Source organism: Carassius auratus, chromosome 18 (assembly GCF_003368295.1).
Source record: "Carassius auratus strain Wakin chromosome 18, ASM336829v1, whole genome shotgun sequence".
Classification (NCBI taxonomy): Eukaryota; Metazoa; Chordata; class Actinopteri; order Cypriniformes; family Cyprinidae; genus Carassius; species Carassius auratus.
The window spans coordinates 9,695,392-9,712,384 of NC_039260.1; the positions used below are offsets into that span (position 1 = coordinate 9,695,392).

The 16,993-nt window shown below is 37.0% G+C and overlaps 2 protein-coding genes across 7 annotated transcripts; one reads left to right on the top strand and one right to left on the bottom strand.

The window, feature by feature from the left end:
• Positions 1-71: 71 nt before the first annotated feature.
• Positions 72-7,215, bottom strand: dennd11 (DENN domain containing 11). 5 transcript variants are annotated; one of them, XM_026287503.1, is made up of 11 exons: positions 6,620-7,215; positions 5,823-5,922; positions 5,391-5,549; positions 4,824-4,980; positions 3,826-3,964; positions 3,518-3,649; positions 3,133-3,283; positions 2,970-3,038; positions 1,957-2,148; positions 1,791-1,840; positions 72-1,589 (listed from the first exon to the last, which is right to left on the bottom strand). In XM_026287503.1, exons 1-10 carry the CDS (start codon positions 6,996-6,998, stop codon positions 1,828-1,830), a joined length of 1,491 nt encoding a protein of 496 aa, XP_026143288.1. In that variant the 5' UTR covers positions 6,999-7,215; the 3' UTR covers positions 72-1,589; positions 1,791-1,827. The 5 variants fall into 5 exon arrangements, with proteins under 5 accessions (XP_026143288.1, XP_026143285.1, XP_026143284.1 ...); XM_026287500.1 differs by lacking the exon at positions 1,791-1,840 and having other exon boundaries at positions 72-1,585; XM_026287499.1 differs by lacking the exon at positions 1,791-1,840.
• Positions 7,216-7,846: 631 nt separating this feature from the next.
• wee2 (WEE2 oocyte meiosis inhibiting kinase) lies at positions 7,847-14,360 on the top strand. Of its 2 annotated transcripts, XM_026287506.1 has the most exons (13): positions 7,847-7,904; positions 8,133-8,283; positions 8,698-8,949; positions 9,085-9,284; positions 9,357-9,411; positions 9,536-9,705; positions 9,864-9,985; positions 10,088-10,234; positions 10,313-10,414; positions 10,907-10,992; positions 11,167-11,337; positions 13,680-13,828; positions 13,962-14,360. In XM_026287506.1, exons 3-13 carry the CDS (start codon positions 8,707-8,709, stop codon positions 14,095-14,097), a joined length of 1,581 nt encoding a protein of 526 aa, XP_026143291.1. In that variant the 5' UTR covers positions 7,847-7,904; positions 8,133-8,283; positions 8,698-8,706; the 3' UTR covers positions 14,098-14,360. The 2 variants fall into 2 exon arrangements, with proteins under 2 accessions (XP_026143291.1, XP_026143292.1); XM_026287507.1 differs by lacking the exon at positions 7,847-7,904 and having other exon boundaries at positions 8,276-8,332; positions 13,962-14,359.
• The last annotated feature ends 2,633 nt before the right edge of the window (positions 14,361-16,993 follow it).

Consider the following 16,993-nt stretch of genomic DNA (forward strand, 5'->3'; position numbering starts at 1 on the left):
AGCTTCCTGCAGGTAAACCAGTGTTCTGTTTTTCTCAAAACAACCCCCAAATACTGCACAAACAAAGCATGTGATAGAAAAGAAGGAACCGTTTATTTCCAAATGTGAATAAGAATCAGTGGCTTTAAAACCACAGACACATGCTGTTAGTTTGTATTACTGTATAGGTATAGTGTGTAAGACAGAGGCATTACACTAGTGCTTTGTGATACCAGTAGAGTAAAACCCAACATTATTTAAGCTTGTTATTGTGACAAAGACTTGTGTAGCACTTAGATAACTCACAAAACTATCGCACATACACAACACCAGACAACCTGTACAATAATATACATCTCCATTCATTTACAATAGGACACTAAATAACCAACCAACATCCTACAAGAGGATGGTTTCAAAGATTTATAATATAGAAAGTTCTATGATAGATAAGAAATGTAAAAACAATATTCACATTCAATCAAATCTAGGTTATAATCAACAGTAGTATTTATTGTTAATTTAAATATTTTATTTAATGTAATTTAAAGATCTTCATCCATCAAACTGTGACAAACCTGAGTGCCTGCACTCATTCTCAAGAAATCGATTATCATTAATTATTTTATTAGAAGGTTGAAATAAACGGAAACTGTAAACTCAAGGTTTACTTAAACTCATGGTCAAGTAAATACTTTTCCATTGAAATTTTCTTTTAAAATTCACCAGCTTTATGAATAATTAAGTGTCCAGTTACAGGATGAAAATATAAACGCACACAAAACCACAATCGATCAGCCTTGTGAGGCCAGTTTGCTGCTGTTATCCAGAAATGATCGACCCAAATACATTAAAATAATAATACATATTCAAAGTCTTTAACAAATAATAATCAGGAGCATTCACTGATAACAGACAGGAATAGAATCACATTCATTTCTTCAGAACAGATTAAGGGACTCCAAAAGCTGAAGGTCACATTTCTGTGTCTGTTTAAATCATATGTGCATTAAATGTACAATTTACATTCAGTACCAAGAGTGTCAAGAATGAACAAATACACATTTTATGTTTAAATTCAGTAGTTTTCAGTCCATTTAGTAAGTGTAATAATTGCAAATGCTTAAACAAGAGAATGGCATAGACAGCATTGAAATGACAGCCACATTCATCAGATAACATTTGGGTACACTGTTGTTCACCCCCATTCATATAAGTCATTAAGTGCTGTGCCAAACTAGAGTAGGGAACAGATTGTGTCTATTGTCCATGCACAGTAAAAATCCACAAGTAACACAACAAAAAGAGACTGATGTCTGTTTTTTCCCAAAATGAAACGACTGTTTACATGTACATGATTAAGTTAAAAAAATGTGGCAAAGACTGTGAAAATCTTCACCATCACAGTAATGTGTGTAATATGCAACATCCATAAAAGTTTTAGAAATACAGATCTGACATTCAAAGCAGACTTTACTAAACCGCTGTTACCAGCATAAATACGTGGATCCGGGAAGTGAGAGTTCCCCGCTGACGGACTGTTTTTCCAATTCTCCGGTGTCCAAGTGAAGCAGATTTATATTCACTTCAGTTCCCCCAGACAGCACTGGCTAGAAGAACAAAGTCACAGGTGAAGACCACACAATAAAAAGCAGTAGAGAGAGGCACAGAGATCATCATGTTTTTGAAACAAGTTGAGAAGAAATCCAAGATGGCTGGTAGGACACTAAGCACATAAGATAGACAAGCAGAAAGACGTCACTGGATTGCCTGGCTGCAGAGTGCACAAAAAGCCTGCAGATGGATTGCACCTTTTGGTGTTAGCAGTATCAGTGCGGTCCAGAGGGGTCAGGAATGGCTCCTGAGAAAGCCAGGCCAGAGAAAGAGAGAAAAGAAAGCAGGTAATCAGTAGGCAGTGTGTTGTAGCCCTAAAAGAAAACGGGCTCCAGAGAGAGCGGCAGAGACTGAGAGTCTTACGGGCAGCAGGGGTTGTCGATAACCAGCATGACGTCGATGCCGTAGATTTCCAGCAGGTCGACGAGAAAACTGCGGTCACCCTGAGGATCCAGCCCCATGGCTCTCACGTGTTCAGCAGTCAGGGTAGGATCGGCGCTCCCTGCCACCTCAGACAGGGTCTGGAAGATTCTGTTGTTCTGCTCCATGAAGAACCTGGAACACAAACAGAGGGAAATTTCATAAAGATTAATCACAGCAACATAAACATTTCATTTTCCATTGGTTTGCACAACAAAACCCCAAAACACTCCTACAAAACCCAAAAATGTAATACATAAAAAACAAAAACAAAAAAAAAAACAGTTGTCTTCCAAAAGTACATTTATATAACTTTTTGGGGGGATTTTTGATTTTTAAGTGTTAAATAAAAATACTGTATGCAATCATATAAATGTACAACAAACACACTACCATTAAAAAAAACATGGGGCTTGTAATTTTTTTAAAGACATTTCTACGGTCTTTTTTCCAGGAAGGATGCATTACATTAACCAAAATTTACAGTAAAGACATCAATAAATTGTTACAAAAAGCTTCTGTTTAAATAAATGATGTTCTTTTGTACTTCCTATTCATTGAAAAAAAAAAAATATATATATATATATACATATTATACATATAATCAGAATATTAGAATGTTTTCTGAAGGATCACTGTATTACTGTTTTTATTGTATTTTTATCAAATAAATGCATCTTTGGTACGCATGAGAGATTATAAAAAAAAATCTTACTAACCCCAAACTTTTGAACTATAATATAACAATTATTATCTTTTATTATTTTTTTACTATTCACAATTCAAAGTATGAAAATATCATTTCCATCAGTTTCCCAATAGTTTTTCTTAATCAAGGTTCAACTATTTTCACAAAAAGTGTATTGTGTTCCTCCAAATACTCTTTCTGTCTCATTAAAATCTGCTGATGTGATAAACTTCATCATTGTGCTGAGTCGTAGAATTCCATCACGTACAAAATGAAGAGCTCTTCCTCATTAGAAGTGCAGTCTCCATCCACCTCCTGAGAGTACAGCAGCAACTGTCTGCAAAGATATCAACACCATCACATGCCTGTGGAACAATAAGTTATCCAATTTTTTCCTCATAAGCTTTTGAGATTTTAAAAGGCTGACATACCTTTGCTCACAGAGCTTGCGATACTTCTCTCTGTCCGCACTGTTGAGTCTAAGCAGAGGCTGGAGGCTCTCTCTATGTGTCTTTACATTCTGATTGTCAATGTACACATCATACAGCTCCTTCTTTTCCTCAAAGATCTTCTCTGTTGTACCTGAGAACCCAGATAAAAATTACTCCACTGATTTCTTCTTACAGAGTAACTTACTTCCTACTTATGTTGGACGTAAAGGTTCTTATTTCCTAAACTCACTACCAAGAGCTAAACTCATTCTAGACTAATGGATTTTATTTAACATCCATTGTTTACAACAATTAACCTTTTTGTGCCTGTGGAATTATGCATTTTGCCTCCAACTTTAGTCCTTTTCTTGACTGTGACACTTACAGGCCACGTAAGACGGCTCAGTCTCAAGAGCGGAGATGTCAGCAACATTGATGTAGAAGAAAGGGCGGAACTCCGGAACAGAAACGCCCATCCCAGGAATGGATACATTAGCAAGGCAGCAGCAACAGTATACTAAGAGATGCAAGTCAAAAAACATAGTGTCAAAAATCTAACTTTACAAATACACAAATCAGTGACAATGTGCAAGAGCATGTGCATGATCGTTATCAATGGATTCTCAAGCTGTCTTTAATTTGTTATGGAAAATATGCATAGACATGTGCGTGTAAATGGGTTTCCACTCTCACCCCGATAGCAGACCACACCGACAGGGGGAGGAGAGAAAATGAGGATGCGTTTCCTGAGCAAAGCAAACTTCCAGAGCACCATGATCTGCTCTCCAAAGAAGCGGATGAAGTGGGACATGCAGCCAGCTGGGTGCGTGATCTGATCAGAGGTGGACAGAGAACAGACAAGGGACATGATTTGTTCTTCCGATCTCTTATTAAATGATCACAAGTACCATACAGGCTCTCAAAATGTAAAAAAGAAAACATGGCAGCTTTTATATCATAAAAAGTAAAATAATTATTTTAAAAAATGATTAGAATAACAGTTAGAGATCATTCAGTGAGAGACCATTCAGCCAGTAATCACAAGTATTTTGCTGATTAATAGAAAGTGTAATTCAATGTAATCTTGTTTTTTTTTTAATTCCCTGACATCCTAGTAAATTCATACTGCACTTATACAAAGTTCAAAGAACAATTTCATTTTCAAAAATTTTTTTATAATGTTTGTGTACTTTATACTGGAAATCATTAATTTTTTAATTATATTAACAACCAATTTTCTGTATCTATTACTATAAAAACCATTAACATGGATTTAGAAAGTGCATCTTCAAGACTGAACAAGGCTTTACTTAACAACCAAATCTAGTTCTGAGTTAAAGTATATCTCAGCGTATTTTTTTAAACAAGAGTATGGAATTCTTCTTAAACAATAGAGGATCTTGTGGTTTGTGGACAGAGAAATTGTCTCACAATAGTTTTTTTCATATGCATATAATGCTGCTAGGAGGTGCAGAAGCACTGCTCCCTGGTTAATCAGTAACATGAAATTCCCCGAGTGGCCTGGCCTAGATTTCATCAGAAACTAGAAACACACACATCAGAAAAAAAAATAAAAATAATCTAATTATCTAATACTACTGTCATTAAAATATATATATATTTGAACTGGAATTTAATGGAAGCTGAAGCTTTGATTAGTGACAGATAATGTTGGGTTTATATCTTCAAACCTTCATCTCTGGATGCATGCAGCGGTTGACCATGGGCCCAAGAGCACTGGTCGGGCAGGCTGTGACCAAACCGTTTCCTCCCAGAGGCAACACTGCTTTTTTGTCCTCATAGAAAGCTTCCAGTGGAGAATACTGACCTGGGCACTGCAACTGGTGCCTTCAAGAAAGCATGTGCAGACTGTTGGTGTGGTCATAAAATGCATTGCACTTAACAGGAAGTTGCTTTATTTAGATGCAGACATTGAGCAACACACATTTTTAACGCGGTTGATCAACTTTATATTACAATTTTACATGCTGCATATTACACCTTAATCTTACATAATCACCTTAACTGATTGAAGAAGAGATGTGGTCGAGTGAGTCCAAATTAAACAAATTCCATGTCACATTGCATGCAACTCAGAGCTTATGTTTAATACATAACATCTTAAAATAGAAATGATGCATGCAAAAGCATAGGGCCCTGTTTACACTAGTGCATTTTTAATTTTAAATGAAAATGCACTAGTGCAAACAGGGCCTAAGAGAACGCGACATAACAATGTGAAGCAAGCACACACTTACCGGACTTGATTTTCCAGGAAGTGCATGTAACGGTATAGCAGTGTGTAAGAAGGAGACAAAATCCCTACAGATTTCATCCGAGCTCCTCGTTCCAGCTCACTCTCCACGGGCATGTTGGCAAAGCACGCTAGTCCAAAGTAACAGCCTTTACGAAAATATCTGAAAGATAAGACAAGCACATTTCACCTGGATTAATCTATATACATGCACACAAATTTAAGCTGTTTGGATGAAGATTCGCAACTAATAACCAAACTATTATCATCATCTTCTAACAAAACATCTTGAATGAATTACTCATTTGAAAACAAAACTATATGCATGTATTTATATATGGTAGGCCTGTGATATAGATATGCATTATTAAGCAAAATGTTACAAATGTCCTCTGTCTCTTATATTAATGCAGTGACATTTATGAAAGTTTCCCACATGAAGTCACTTGAGATCCGATGAGAGCCGCTTGCCATAGACTTGAACTCTACTCCCTCCAGATTTACATCTTGAGGTAGGCACCATTCTATCATGTTCCCTGTAAAAGACAATGTGGGCCTATGTAAACAATTGTGAAGCTGTTGGACCAGGCTTTAATCAAACAGTGTTTGCAGAAGAACACAAAACTCTCTAAATGACTTTTTCCACTGAACTCCCTATGAAAAAAAGAGGAAGTCTTAAAAACAGTACAGTAGTCAGCTGTATGACTTATACAACTCTCACTTCATAGTATATTCATTTCCTTACATGTGTTATGACAACTACTATACACTTGTATGACGAACATGCTTTTAGTTTCAGAATTAAGGGTTATTATCAATGTTTTTATAACATACAGTTAAAAATAATTGGTGTAACTGTTTGAATATTGTCTCATAAAAAGTGAAAAAAAGAGCAGTCGGCATAATCTTTCATTAATATTATTTCTAAAAAAGAATAAACAGCAAAGAAACATTGTAACTACTAACAACATTATTAATTAGATTTGCAATATATATAATGATTTTTAAGGTCATTAGGATGTTAAAAATATAGTATGTTTTACTAATTTAAACATTTGTAAATAATCGTTTTCAAGCTCAACACTGTGTGAAAGCACAATGATTATAATTATAATATTTCTGAGAACTCAGCCTGTTTTTTAAACTAGATTTTTCAAAGATTTCTCCTCTTCACCCACATCATCATCTCGGACATTGTTTTACAATTTTAGAGCATTTCACAGTGAACCTCACCAGATCTTGTGTCGAAAGTCACAACAAACACTGCAACAATTTGATCTTTTTCTTCCCATCCAGCGATCCTCCGATCCCTGATTGACAGTCCATGAAAGGCGCAGTCTCCCTCTTCATCAGCGGCGGAAGCATCTCCTCCCGGGCCGCTGTGTTTCTGGGGAGAGTGTGCACTTTCATCTGAAACAGCTGTTACACTACTCGGTGTCGCCGGGCTTGCATTCAGGGAGATGTCTGCCCGTACACCGCCCTCGGTCGGGTAACTAGACAGACCAGACTGCACTGAATCCTCAGTCTCCGGTGATGGAGCCGTTGGGGCAAGTTCGGCCGGGGGAACCTCCTCCCAGTCCAGCAGCGGAGCGCGGTCGGACTGCTCCACCATAGTGTTTTCGATATCTAGAAGAAATAAACAGAGCCGTCGCACTCGATACCGAGCGGTCAATCAAAGCGACAAACGCCACGCATGAAACGGAACATAGCGTTTGCAATTCAAACGATCCCTAAATGTAGTAATCCAGGCAGGGTAACAGACGCTACCCAGGCGTACACTATTTTGATGATGTCACATACTTCCGCTCACGTGGTGCAAGAGGGTTATTGTGATCAACCAACTCCCACCCGAAAAATAAACACAGTATGATGTTGTCTGTGTGCGCAGTACACTAAAATAAATATGATGACGACTTCACTGGCGACCATAATTAGTTTTCCATGACAGTCAGAATTCATGCACATATGTACTGTATATAAATCATTAAATTTAATTTAATTTAATTTAATATAAATTAAAATAATTTTTCTATTATTTATTTGTCGTCTATACGGGTTTGATGATTAGAGGTTGGTTTTTCAAGTTGTTTATTTTCTGAATCGAGTGACCACTTTACTGCATTCAAAGACTGACATTCCAATTAACCAATCAGAATTCAGGGTAACTTTTCAGGAAATATCTGTTTTAGGCCTACGATCAGGGTTGGGTGTTTCTACGCCCTTGTTAATCACCTATGATTTCACACTTATTTTAGGAATACATTATGGTTAGGGTTAGGTGTAGGGGTAGGGATTGGGTTTTGTCTGTATTTTTGGACAGTAATGTTGATCCAGGAACATGTCTTACTCATAGACTTGGCAAAGCTGTGAACTAGCATTTCATTGGTTGAAACCGTTGAAACTACTAAACGTATACGCCCCCTATACCGAACGATTCGGTCTTCTGAACGAAAGTGACATCTGGCTTACTTCACACAACAAGCAGAGAAGGGAGTAAAAACCTCATGATTTTGTAAAGGTGACTGTCTGATGACCACAAACTCATGCAAAGGCTATATGAAAACTCATAATTAATTTGGGGTATTATTATATTTTATGTAACGTTTTAGTTAACGTTAGTCCAGTTATACTCAGAATTTCACATATGGAGAGAAAAGTGATAACAATTGATGTGATCACAAATAAACCGTCAAATTAAAGTTATTAACGGATCTGAACAAATCTTTTTTATTCATTTTTTATTCAGCGAACAGATTCAAAGATTCGAGTCCTGAATTTAAATATTTGACGCTAGTTGAAGGAGTTAATTAAGGTCAGGGCACTCCGCCCATCTTAAAGGACCTCATTAAAGTTTTCGCGCCAAGTTCAAACGTGGTGGACCATGCGTTCATCTCAGGGTAAGTTGAAATTGCATGTATGTGGTTCAAAACAGCATAATAAGACCATGTGAGTGACCTAAGATATATTTTGAGAGAATCTGTAAATGGGTTTATCTTTTCACAACAAATTTATGAGATCCTTGAGATAATGAGGCCTGAGTTACCCAAGGAGACTAATCTCATAACTTGTGATTGTTTACCTTACATTTTGTGTTTGTGTGTACATTTTAATTACATATAATGTAAAATAAATAAAATTAAACAATCCCTCACAATTGCTAAGATCAAATTTATTGAACACCATAAATAATTGTATAGGCCATCTATAGTCCCACTCTAGTTATCCACATTGATTAATCATTAATTTACACATTAGTTGCCATACTAACCCCCTTTTTTCTCCTTAAATCTGTAAAATTTTTCTGATTGCAGTGGTCTGAAATGGCCTCTGTGAATGCAGCACAGCAGCATCTAAACTTCTCCAGCAGTGGGGAGGAGGACAGCAGTGACAATAGCTTTGAATGGGCGCACAGGAGTGTTCCAGTCAGAAGCCCCTGTCGGACACCCCGGGTACAGCGCCACCGCACCAGGAGTATCACCGTTTCCCCCTCCAACCCTACGTCTCCCATTCCGTATGCTGCTTGGAAAAAACTCCGGCTTTGTGACTCTCCCAGTACACCAAAGGTGACCTTGCAGTGCCTCAGATTCATGTAAACTTTGATGTGGTGACCATCTGCTGTATGCTTTTGTAGTAGCAATACATTTGGCCCTGTAAAGAATTGCTTGCTGTTTATATAATCGAATTTCCTCTTCCCACAGAGTTTGCTGTCTAAAGCGACTCTACCTTGCTCTAGCAGCAAGCCACGTCGCAGTCAAAGATTCCTTCGTTTGTCTACTGCTTTTGATCGTATGCCCTCTGTAAACATTAACCCTTTCACACCAGAGACCGTGCGCAGGAACAGTGAACACCACAAGAGGAAGAGCCAAAGGAGTGATGATGATGATGACGATGCACAAAGGTAACCGCTCTTTCCTTCAAGCAACGACATTTTAGGAACTAGATTTTACACTGAAGTACCATTACCTTACAGATCTAAGGAAACTCAGAACTCGTCAGAGGATGAAAATTTCTTCCTCCCCTCAAAGGTATGGTTTCAAAGACCATTGCTTATCCTTGTTTTTATATGTAGTAGGTTTGTCTTAATCCCACCAAAAGCTTTGGCAAATCTATTTTGTTCTCTCACACGGTCTCCCATCTGTTGCCCTTCAGAGGCCAGCAGTGTCAGCCCGCATGCTGTCGCGTTATGAGAGTGAGTTTCTAGAGCTGAGCTGCATCGGTGTGGGCGAGTTTGGTACTGTGTATCGCTGTGTGAAGAGGTTGGATGGTTGCATGTACGCCATCAAGCGCTCGCGCAGGCCTATTGCAGGCTCAGCCAACGAGTGAGTCAGCACTGCCAGCCACATTGGGCTTCATGTTCTCAGTTTTCCAAATTTAAAACCCCTAAGGACTATTCTAAATCTGGTTAGATTCTGTATATGGTTTTTGTGCTTCCTCAATGAATCCTAAACCATAAGAGTTCTTTTATTTGTCTCTTCAGGCAGCTGGCCTTGAAGGAAGTGTACGCCCATGCAGTGTTGGGCCATCACCCTCATGTTGTGCGTTACTACTCCGCATGGGCTGAGGATGACCATATGATTATACAAAATGAGTACTGTGATGGTAGGACAGAAGCTCACAAAACTACATTGACGATCATGTGTTTGGAGTTGAGACTTTTTTTTCTTTAACAAGGCTAACTCTTTTGGTTTATTACACTTATAGGTGGTAGCCTCCATGATGCTATAACTGAAAAAGGAGAGCAAGGAGAGTTCTTCTGTGTTCCTGAGATGAGTGATCTGCTCCTTCAGGTCTCCATGGGGCTCAAATACATCCACAGCCTAGGCCTAGTGCATCTCGACATTAAACCCAGTGAGCTTTGTTTCTCGCATGCCTATAACACTTGATGATAAACTGGATTTGCATGTTTAATTTTCCCATTCTTTTTAGGTAATATTTTTATCCGCCGTCGACCAAGCTCAAGTGCAGGTGGAGAGGGAGATAGTGAAGAAGAGGATGAAAGCCCCTCCTATGGGGTTGTATATAAAATTGGTATCTACCTTATTTTTACTTATGTTTAACCGTTAAATGCATAAATTATTTGCCAGTCTTGATTACAGTACATATTTGGGTCTTTAGTGACCTGAAACGACACATTTCTAACATGGATCTTAACTGCCCCAAAAGTAAACACTCTTGGTATTATTGGAGGGGCAACAAAATAACTTTTAATATAAAGCAAAATTAAAGTTTTCATCTAGCTTAAACTAATTTTAGTAACAACTCCATATGCTGTTCAGGGTGTTTTGACCCAGGTAAAAGACATGAGTATAGTAAAGTTGTTTGGCAATGAGCAACCTCGTCATATTTCAGACTAAATGTCACCATTTCGGTCCAATTATTTCAGCCCTCCAAAACCATTTTTGCCTAAATTTAAATTAAACTCATCACAAAGAAACAATTTAAGTGGACATTGGACATTTGCCCAATTGAGGAAAAAAATAAAGTATATATGTGATGTGACATGAATATCTTGTTCTTAAGGTGACTTGGGTCATGTAACATCCATCTCAAATCCTCGGGTAGAGGAAGGGGATAGCCGCTTCTTGGCCTTTGAGGTCCTGCGAGAGGTATGGTATCGGTTTGAACTTTATCAGAATGTTCTGTATGTTGCAGAGTTTAAACCATAGCGATCTTATCCAGAGAACTGCACTGATCTTATATACAGTGGGTATGAATTTAAAAACAATCTAACTGTGGATTTAACCAGTTGTTGTCGGGTTTTTTTTTTGTTTTTTTTGCAGGACTATACACACCTTCCTAAAGCAGATATTTTTGCACTGGGCCTGACTGTGTTATTAGCTGCCGGAGCTCCACCACTTCCTCAGAATGGAGATGACTGGCACAGCCTCAGGCAGGGTGCGCTACCCAGCCTGCCCCAGGAGTTACCAGCACCCTTTAAAGACCTTCTAAAGGTGCATTTTAAAAGCCGTACATGTGTGTGGTTTATTGAACGCTCAAATTTTCTCTCTCTCTCATGTTCCTTAACTCAGAGTTTACACTTTCCGAAAACATTCACTGGAGCAGTGCCTTTCAAAAGGTGCAGCTTTGTACCTTATTTGTCCCTAAATCAGGGGTGTCAAACACACGGCCCGCAGAGGTGTCCAATCCGGCCCACAGCAGGATTTAAACAATAATATAAAAATAAATTAAACATCACTTTGAAAATTAAATAAAGGGTGTTTGCTAAAATGTTTAATTTTGAATTTAAAGAGGAACAAATTAATTTACGTTATATTACGCCTCGGGAGTCTGTCACTTAACATGCGCCTTTTAAAGTGGCGCCAGAATCTCAAGCAGCATGAGGATATGATGATTGCTTGTGTGGCAATTTTCTTGTGATTTTTAAACATGTCCAAAAGAAGACAATTTGGCCTGGAACGACGGACAGGCTATTTAAGGAGAAACGCCAATGTGTACGTTTAATCACAATTCGTGGCTAATATTAAATTACACTGATGCACTGGACAGCTTCGTATAGAGAAAGGATATGAGCAAGGAGTGTGCAATATTTGTGTACTAATATCCTAACGGGTTGTTTTAATGATGTGCGAACTGACTTTTTTTTTTTTTTTTACTTTGCCAACAAAAAAAAACACGCATTGAGTTTTTCAGTGTCAGATGAAGGCTATCAGGTTACAATATAATTCAAAATATTAGGCAAAAGTGCCCTGTATTTTAAATATTTATATCATGATCGTTAAGAAATGTCTAACTATAACAAGCGTGTTGCTTTCCCGAATGTCAGTGCGATTGCTTTTATACAATAGCTCAACTAAAAAGATGCTAGTATTAAGTGTGTTATATCAGTCACAATGCTGTCTATCTCTGTTTCACCAAGGAAAAGTTTTTAACAAGGCCAGAGAAAGACCAATTGTGTGTCTCCGTGCAGCACTGAGTATTTTGTTATGGAATGGATCTTTGTTTTTGATCAAAGCATTTCAATCTATGATTCACTGGCCTATTCATAAAGACAATCTCTAACTTCATTTCTAAATGAATCGGCCGTTTTGAATGAGTCAGTTGATCACTCAAAGACCGAGATTTGCTGCCACCTACTGATAGCTTTAGTGTCATTTATTTATCCATGTCAGGCTTAAACCATCTCAAAAACACTCTGCAAAATATGGTTATATGTCATTTTGTGTCAATATTGAACACCCCTAAAATAACCTAGCATCATCTTCAAAAAAAGTTTTCCTATATGTGTATACACACACACACTTTTTTTGTGAATTATATTGTAGTTTGTATGGTTAATATTAATGTAATTGTAAGCAAACTCGAGTTTAACAAAAAGGTAATCTGGCCCGCACAAGGGGACATTTTCTGTAATCTGGCCCTCAACCTTAAATGAGTTTGAGACCCCTGCCCTAAATGATACATATTAGTACATTCTGAATGGGTACCACAGCTTTATAGAGAGCTCTTCAAAATAGTTGTGCCACTAACATTAAAGTCCAAAACAAGAATGACATATAAAAATAAAAAGTACAGGGTGTTTAATGCACATTTCAGAATTCATATTTACCCTATAATTTTTATTAGTGTTGCCTAAAACACATTTGTGAAATTGTGACCCTGGACCACAAAACCAGTCATAAGGGTCAATTTTTGGAGTTTATTATTATTTTTTTTATATACTATATCATCTGAAAGCTGAATAAATAAGCTTTTCACTGACGTGTGGTTTGTTAGGATAGGACAATATTTGGTTGAGATAATACTATTTGAAAATCTTGAATCTGAGGGTGCAAAAAAAAAATAAATCTGAATATTGTAAAAAAAAAAAAGAAAATCGCCTTTTTTTTTTTTTTTAGTTGTCCAAATTAAGTTCTTAATCAAATTACTAATATTAATGATTTTTTTTTTTTTTTTTCAGAAAAGAAAAATGTATAGTCTTGATCAATACAATGTGTTGTTGACTATTGCTACAAATATACCTATGCAGCTTAAAGTCAGCATGAAGTCAAAATTGACTTTGTTAGCCTGCATTGCTAGTCTTGATGTGAACAAGTAATCCAACTGTTAGGTTTCTATGAGTGAGAGACAGAGCGGAGGAGCGCAAACATAAAACCAATGGTCTATTCAATATTCAATTTCAGCTGGAATTACGTCACTGCTCAACTTTTGGTTCATGCAGACTTTTAAGACTGGTTTTGTGGTTCAAAATTTGTTAGAACTGGTACTTCTGGTTTTAAAGTTGATTACATTTTATATCAGTCTCTAATATGTACAATACATTTGTATATGATAGACCCTGTTGGATCCTGATCCTACAACTAGGCCATCTGCATCTGCATTGTGTCGTCATGATGTACTGCGCAAGGAGAGGATAGGCAAACTGGCTGCACAACTTCGTAAGGAATTAAATGTGGAAAAGTTCAGAACTGCTATGCTGGAAAGGTGAGATGAGTTATCTTGTGTTGGACTATTCTGTAGTACTCTATTTCATGAGGTAGCATTTATTTACTTTTTTGGACTAATCACTTCTGCTTATAGAGGTCTTAAATTGCCATGCCTTTTTATTTCTATTTAGAGAACTCAAGGAGGCCCGACTGGCTGCTACCTCACCGCAGCAGTCATCACAACTAGGGTCTCTTCCAAAAGCTGGGAGGAAGCTTGTGGGCAGAAGTGCTGCCCGTTCCATGAGCTTTGGTTTCCCTGGATACTAGCACTGAATTTGTCATGTACTGCATGTCGTCAGACCTACATACTGTATTTCTGGAATGCAATAGTCAGATGTTTTAGCATTAATCAGCATTTGTCACTCGTGAAACTTCAGATCCTCTTTTTGTCATTAACCCTTAACATCACCATTATTCATAGTTTTTTTTGTGGCATGAATCAGTGCATATTTATAGTTTGCTGTTGAATGGTACATTTATCTTTTCAATTAACTGGTGCTTTTTAATTGTAAATAAAGTTTTTAAATGTTTTGCTGTGTGATGCTGTTTTACCAATTTAATCAGGGCCTGTCCAAATACCCACATTTGCACTCTTGGCCACTTGAAAGTGAGTGCATGCAACAGGAAATGTGCAAGAATGCAAGAAGGTCTTCAAAATGCACACTGAATCTACACTATTTTGAATACTGCTTTGGAGCAGTGTATAGTGAGCAGTGTTTAAGATGAGCGTCAATTCAGTAATCCACTTTAAACTCTGATAGTACATCATCTCGAAGACTTTTCCCCCGAAGTTATACAGCACTGCCTGCTCTGAGCAACAGTGACTGCAACTGTTGTCAAGACAAGCTTTGTTCGAAGTCCATTCGGCAAGCAGGGAAACTGCTTTTTCCAAACACCCTCTCAACAAGACCTCTTGCTGCAATGTGACAGGTCAGGTGTATCATTTCTCAGCTGGCGTTGAAGGGTTCAGGATGGGTGTCCATTGTCAGCTACTAGGTGGCCCTGAATTGGTACCGCTTTGAAAATAAAACTCAACAGGATTTTAAAAACATTTAGAAAGTCAAAAAGCTCTGCCAATACTTGAAATTTTACAATACTGTAATTGTGTCCCATTGGGTAATGAAATGTTTTGCACACACACTTATAAGGAAATACGTCAAATGCAAAGACCGCAATCTGTCTGCTATGGTGAAGGTGAAATCAGTAACATCATACTTCAGAAGTGTCACGTTATTCCAGAAAGCACCGTTAGTTATACCCTGAACTTACGTTTGGTTAACCTCAAACCTTGTTTACTCGAGAATATGGTTCCAAAACCCACTGCAGTCACGCCATCACACGTCCGGGAATAAATTCGTTAAACTCGGTATGTTGGTGGACTGCGGTTCCTGGTTGAGACTCAAGACATTCAAGCGATGAAGAGTCACTACGGTTGTGCAGTCTTCTCTTTTTTTCGTTTAATTTTTAATCCTTGAGAATATGAATTATATTGTTTGATGTTAAATATATATTAAGTCATATCAGATATGTAATTTAATTTAAATGTAATCAGATATGTATTTTGATTTAGAATTTAGACATTATAGAAAATGCTGATTCATATTTGAGATAATATAAAATGTAATAAAAATAAATAATATAATAAATACAAAAAATTACCATGTCATAGTGTTTTCTAAAAATATGCCAATAAAATAAATAATAACCATATTAGAATAATATATTACCTTATTTATTACTTATTAGCTCTTCATCATATAATATATCACATGTCTTTGCTTTTCTTTGGATTTTGACCACGCCTTTCAGTGACGCGTCATCCTGGGTGACGCATGTAAACGGGGGATTCTCTTGTGCACATTCGTGTTTGTTTAATAAGTCGACAGACTTCGCTATTTCGTGATGTTTTGACTTGAAGTTTACGTAAGTAACGAATGTTTGTTTTTTCAGTGGAAAGTAAGTACAGTTGACACATATATAGACAGGTTTAAACGTTCCTCAAATGACAATAAATAATATTCAGTGTTGTATTAAAATTAGTACACTACCGGTAATGTTACTTTTGCTGCTAGATCGTAGCCTAGCAAGTGTTTATCATAGCTTAATGTGGATCGTATTACGACAGTTGATGCAATTTCTTTAAATGTAAACATTCCTTCACATGTTTATTGTTCTATTTACCCAGTTTATATATTAATGTTTCACGCTTCCCTCAGTTTGACTGACGTTTCCTGTAAGTTAATGTTCAGAAGTGCTCTAACGTTACCTCTGACTATTATTTTATATTTTAACTGCATTAATCATTATTGAGCTTCATCTAACGTTAGGTGTCATTTGTGTGGTCCCCAGAGTTGAACTTGAACTTCAGTTTTATCTTCCTTTGTTTTGATTTGAGAATCTTTTTTTAACCGATCTCTATTCTGCGAAAACCGGGGAACCAAACTCACTGTAAAAGGCTAAATCTGTCTTCTAAACGTCATTAAAATGTGTATAAATTACCCCAATCACAACGTTAGCTAGCAATGTTGGCTAATAAACAGTTAACATTATCAACTGCTAGTTAACGTTAGCTGTTTTTTGAGAGCTGGCCTATTTCATTTTACGAGCTACTACTGTTGTACAAACCACGGACTAAATTTATTTACGACTAACGTGTTTTTTTAAGCTATATAGCAATCTGTAGATCGATGTTTTCATGTTATGTTATGCATGTTTACAAATTTTAAATCATTTACATACTTGCTTATTTATTTTTAATCGTTTTTACAATCAAGGATGTCAACAAAAGTAGGTTTCGTAAGGTGAAGCTCACTTCTGGGTTCACATTTATCACATATTTATAAATATGATTACAGTATGACTGTCTAGTTATAGTATACATTTGTATCTATGGTTAAGTATTTAATATATTTAAATGTGCTGATCAGGCCATATACAGTCTTGTAAATCATTATCTGACCAAGGGCTTGCAAATTGCAAACCAGTGTCCGGGACTAATTTCTTTTAATATTATCATGATATTGAAACAAATTGCTTTTGTGTTTTTCTTGAATTGCAGTGCACCTGTACAAGGCATTGTACAGGTTTGGGTTTGTGCAATGGACTTCAACAAAAACTTTGACAGTTTTCCAGACACTTCCCTGGTGCTCCTTTCTTTTCTTAA